This window comes from Populus nigra, chromosome 14 (genome assembly GCF_951802175.1).
Source record: "Populus nigra chromosome 14, ddPopNigr1.1, whole genome shotgun sequence".
Classification (NCBI taxonomy): Eukaryota; Viridiplantae; Streptophyta; class Magnoliopsida; order Malpighiales; family Salicaceae; genus Populus; species Populus nigra.
This window is the reverse complement of record NC_084865.1, coordinates 11,991,343-11,997,261: the sequence shown is the minus strand read 5'-3', so window position 1 is coordinate 11,997,261 and position 5,919 is coordinate 11,991,343. Positions and strand designations below refer to the sequence as shown.

Below are 5,919 nucleotides of genomic sequence, written 5' to 3'. Positions count from 1 at the left end.
AATAAATTAAAAACTAAAGTTAAAAATAATTAAATATAAAAATTATAAGATAGATTTATTGGTTTTAATTGGTATGCAATTTGTTATCTTCGAAACATATATTAAAGAGTATTTCTTGATAGTTGATCGTTCATATTGTAGAAACACAGAAACACATTTCAAACTAGCTTCTTTGAACCAAAAATCATTTGATAAAATATTGAAAATAATTGAAAATGGTGGTCTTCTAGATAAAAGAAATTAATAAGATATTTAAAGAGTGGTCATGCCGGCAAAAAAATAAATTATTGTGTTAACTGAAAAACTCTCATGAATGAGTAAAAATTAATTCTTAGTGAGTAATTAATAATTATTAATTTATTATTGTATGCTAAAGGACCGATTAATGAACATCTACAGTAATCAAATTAAGAGAACATATATCGAATTGAATATATATATATATATATAAACTACAACCTACAGGCATTGTAAAAGAAAAAAAAACAACAAAAACCATAAATATGGTGTTTTTCTTTTCTTGTAATTGTTTATACAATCAATAGGACATAGAATAGTTCTTTGTTCTGCTTGTTAATTATTTCCTCTCTTTCTTTTTTTTTACTTTAAACGAAAAATTAGAACTTGATTTTTGAAGAAAATATTAATATTAATTAAGCTACAAATCCTTGACTATTTGATAGATTATTATTAGATGATACTATCCATCTCCTTTTGTTGGAATATACTTACCGTTTTGGAGTTTCAAATTACTTTTTGTTGGAATTTAATTTTTTTATTTTAAATTTAATTTTTTATATTTTTAGATTGTTTCGAAGTGCTGTATTAAAAATAAATTTTAAAAAATAAAAAATTATATAATTTTAATATTTTTTAAATAAAAAATACTTTAGAAAACAATAACTAAATCTTACCCTTGCAATCATGGCCGTGATAGATGGATGCAAAGTTTTTTTATTTTTTAATTATAATATTTAGATCTTTATGATGTACGGGGGAGTTCGGATAAGCATGATGAATGTGTAGTGACTCAAACTTTATATATACACAGGATTCTTCCGTATTAGAAAGAAAGACAAATGCATGTATTCTGTGTTCGTTAATAAAACTCATGAGAAAACAATTATAGAAAATGTTGTTTTTAATAAAACTATATGAAAAGATGTGCCCTTTTCTTTTAGGTGATCAAAATTTTGATTATCCAAGGTTTTTACTAGAATTATTAGTCAGGACAGGGCAAGAAAAAATAATTAAAAAGGAATAAATTAAAAAAATTATTTTAAAATGGCTAAAATTTCAGTTATATTACTACTAAAATTATAAATATTAACCAGGGAGGAGCTGGAAAAAAACATTTCATTGCAGGGTTAGCCCCCTTGCCTCCGCCACCATGCTCATGTTTTCACATTAATATTACATTTGGCTAATTTCTTGATATTGCATATTTTTCATTCAAATTTCAGTAATTTTAATTTTAATTTCATTTATGAAATCCACGTTATACTCATAAATCATAAGATTTTGATAATATATATTGTAAATTACTAGTATAGTCATTAAGAGTACTGAAAGTATCATATTTCAATATCTATTAGTCTTGTTATGCAATAATACTAAAAATTATTTCGGATAGTGTTTGAGATTATAAAAAAATAGTTGTTTTTTTTGTTTGAGGATATATTAAAATAATATTTTATTTTATTTTTTAAAATTTATTTTTAATATCAGAATAAAAAATGATTTAATATTTTTTAAAAAAAATTAAAGTAAAAGAAAAATTTCAATAACACTTTTTAAACATTTAAAGTTTTTTTGAAATCATGAAAAATGTTCAATATATTTTTTTAAAAAAAAAATCATGGGACGCTCTATATATACAAGACAGGAACGAATATTTTATCAATGATTTTTTCTTTACGTCACTTTATAAGAAATCTCATAGGATCTGCAAAGTGGATTTTGATGAGATTTTCTAAAAAGCGGCAGAGGAAGAATTTTCATGTAAATCTTGGTTGCTAATGCTTACAATCAATCCATCATTATAAAAGGTTTATCGTTTGACAATAAAAGGCTATAAAACCTTAGAAAAATGACAATATAGAATAATTATAATTTTTTTTCATCGACCACACATTAGATATATCATTTGTTTCTTCGAGAGAGCATTATACTATTAATTTTAGAAATCCATACATAATAATAATAATAATAATAAATCATCTAGTAAGAATCTAGTGGTAAAAACTTGGGATCAAAAAATTTGCTTCTTCTGTGATTTCAAGTTTGAGCCATGTGGTTGTTAATATGATGACCACTTGAAATTTACATGGTCGTTAACTTCAGGATCTGTGGGATTAGTCGAAATACAAATACGTGCAAGCTGGTCAGACATCCATATTAATAAAATAATAATAATAATAATAATAATTAAAACAAGTAAATTATCTGTATTTTTTTTATTAAAAGTACAACTTTGGAAAACACAAACAACAACAAATTTCTTACCTAAAGCGACTTTATGTTTTTTTTTTTTCAAAGATACCTTAACCTCACCTCACCCCACCCCACCCAACATAATGAATCTTATAGAGCACACACCATACCAAAATAATTCCTTTTCATTTGCTAATAAATTTCCCTTTACCATATAGAAATGCTAATTAATTATTGACCACAAGTCGCCGCGTTTGAAGATTCTCAGTTCCATAAATCACCAAACTCGTATCCACTCATCACTCTCCTCTTAAATATTGCTTCAATTCTTAATGCAAAGTTTTTCAATGTTATCCTTATAATTTTCAAATAGTATTTTGTGACCTTTAATCATCAAGAACTTATTTATTTTTATATTTTAAAAATATTTTTGAAAAATTTAAAATTTTATAATTTTTTTCACTTCAAATTAATTTTTTTATGTTTTTATATTGTTTTGATGGGGTGATATTAGAAATGAATTTTAAAAAGTAAAAAATATTATTTCATTGCATTTACAAGTAAAAAAATATTTTAAAAAATAATCATTACTACAATATCAAATAAGTTCTAAATTAATATTTAAAAGTTATATATAAAAAGCAACGTAGCCACCATGAATTTTCTTGTAGAACCTATGCATTAACGTTAACATTATCATGAATTTCACATAGAATGTTAAGAACTTAGCCACGTATGATCTAGCTGTCTGAGAATTATTGAAGTAAACCTTTGCAGAAATGGCACACAATTACAATTTTCTACCTTTCAGACAGTAAGAGATTATATGTATCATACGAATTTATGAAGATAAAAGGATAATAAAAAATATGAAAATCGTAACGATGGGAAATTCTAGACCGTGAGGGTAAAATTGAATCATTACTGAATCTATAAAGACAAAAATATAATTCACCTAGTTTTTCCTCTAGAAGGCCACCGAGTCAACCGAGTTGACTCAAATTTATGCGACTACCCGTAGGTGAGTGAGTAACCGAATCTTGGCGTCTTTGAATCTGAATTTTTGCCCCTTGTCTATATAAGGACATGGGTTTTCTCTGATTTTTGTTATTCATTTTCTTGGTCATGTTAGAGGTTTTTAATAGAAGATAATCTGGGTGAAACAAAGCTAAAACGATGGAGCTTAGCTTGGACTTGAGTTTGGTTTGTGAACCAAAAACAATAAATGAATGTCTTAAAGAGGTTTCGATGGTTAAAGATGGAAGCCAAAAGTTAACAAAGCTTTACGATTATGTCGAGAGATTAGAAGATGAACGGAGAAAGATTGATGCTTTTAAACGTGAACTCCCTCTTTGCATGCTTCTCTTGAATGAAGGTATTTTTTGTTTTGTTTTTTGTTTTTTTCTTTCGCTTTTGTATTTATATCTTTGATTTTGTGCTTTTATGCTTTTAAAGATGTGATTTTGATTTCATGGGGGTTTTTTCGTTGTTGTTGTTGTTTGGTTTTGTGGGGTTTTTAGCTATTGCGAGATTAAAGGAGGAGGCAATGCAGTGCAGTGAATTGAACGATTTGATACCATTGAAAGGGAATTCCAATGAAGATGGGAATGATAAAAAGAACTGGATGAGTTCTGTTCAGCTTTGGAACACTAACAACCACTTGGATTGCAAAAAGCAAGACTCGAAATCAGAACCAAAACAGGTAATTCAAATTCTCTTAAATTTTCTTGATTTGGAGGAATAAAGATAGCAGATTTATTTGGATTTTGCAAGATGGGAATCGGTTTGATTTCATGCTTTTCCTTTTTAGAAAAGTGAAGAAGATGATGATAGGTCTACTTGTGAGAACCCAGTTCAGTTAGGTAGTCATAGCAACAAGGGAGGGGCTTTTGTGCCTTTCAAGGCTCTTTCTGGTTTTGAAGGGAGTAAAAGGAAGGAAGAAAAGGAGGTTGTTTCGCAAGTTACCGGACTTTCTCCTATGACTCCAGTTCCTGATTTGAGTTCCTGCAATTGGACGCGAAAGAGCAACAATTGTAGTAATCAAACGAAGATACTGAGTAAATCACAACAGCAGCAACAGCAGGCTTACAGGAAGCAGCGGCGGTGCTGGTCACCAGAGCTTCACCGGCGCTTTGTTGATGCCCTTCAACAACTTGGTGGTTGTCAAGGTTAGATGCTTGCTAAATTCTCTCTTTTTTACACTTGTAATTAAAGAAAAACATTCCAAACTGCTGCACTAGAAAGGGATTTTGCTAGGAACTTTTAATTAGACTGATGTTTAGCTGGTCCGTAAAGAGTCTCTGAAAATATGGGAAATAAACAAAAGATCGATTTGCTTGAAAACTTCAATTTTGAGTGAATTCTAACTTGTGAAATTTGCTAATATGAGAAATGAAATGGCATTCTGAGGCTTGCTTGTTCTTAGGCCGGTCTACTGGATTCTGTTCCGTAGCAAATCATTTTCTTGTTATACTATGATTATCTTTCTCTCAAACTAATTGGTTTTTCCTGTGATATAGTGGCCACTCCTAAACAGATCAGAGAGCATATGCAAGTGGATGGCCTCACCAATGATGAAGTTAAAAGCCACTTGCAAGTAAGTTTGTACATATTTTCTTGGCTATTTTCTTTCATGGAGTACTAACTAACATGAGGTATTTTGTGTGAGCAGAAATACAGGCTTCATCTCCGTAAAGTCCCAGCATCTCCAGCAGTCCCAGCATCTCAAGATCAATGCAAGGACCCTTCAACAGGTAACATTTCACAGTCTAATTCTCCGAAAGGATCCCTCCATGCAAGTGGCTCTGCCAAGACTACCTCTAATACTGGAGGAGATAGCATGGAAGCAGAAGATGATGACAAATCAGAGAGTCATAGTTGGAATGGTGCGCTTCACAAACCAGGAGAAGCTCATGTATAGTGTGACAAACCGATTCTGATCCCATGAATTTTGCAGATACAAATATACATAGGGAATTGGATTGTTGTCTGTAGAGATGAGCAGAATAATGAAGTTTACAAAGATAGGATTCAAAATTGGAGTGGTTTTTACACCTTGAGACAGTAACATTAGAGGCATGGTGAAATTTTGCAGATAATATAGGCTATGTCCCTTCCTGTTGAGTTCATCATGAATTTCTGTAATTCATATTTACGAATTCTAAGAAGTTTCGTAAATTTTTTTTTAAAACATACAGCTTTCATTTACAAATGCCTATTAATTTCCTTTTCAATTTGTTATTCAGCACATGATTGAGGTTTCATTTGCCCTGTGATTACTTGTTTGTTCAGTTTCATTCACACTTGAAACATATAGCTATTATATTTTTTTCAATCTCAAATAGTTGGTTGATGGGAAACAAGACCACCATGCGCAGGCCCTCGGACTTCGAATCCATGGGGATATTGGCATCATATCATCAGTAGGGTGTGTAAAGAAGCATCCTATCTGAGATCTCTGCCTTCCCCTTTCTCTAGTCATACGGC

General features: G+C 30.1%; 1 protein-coding gene across 1 annotated transcript; it reads left to right on the top strand.

Annotated features, from left to right (window-relative positions):
- The first annotated feature begins 3,523 nt into the window (after window positions 1-3,523).
- LOC133672740 (transcription factor HHO5-like) lies at window positions 3,524-5,666 on the top strand. Its single transcript, XM_062093255.1, has 5 exons — window positions 3,524-3,808; window positions 3,954-4,135; window positions 4,244-4,601; window positions 4,953-5,029; window positions 5,105-5,666. The coding sequence occupies exons 1-5, from the start codon at window positions 3,610-3,612 to the stop codon at window positions 5,351-5,353; spliced, it is 1,065 nt and encodes a 354-aa protein (XP_061949239.1). The 5' UTR covers window positions 3,524-3,609; the 3' UTR covers window positions 5,354-5,666.
- The last annotated feature ends 253 nt before the right edge of the window (window positions 5,667-5,919 follow it).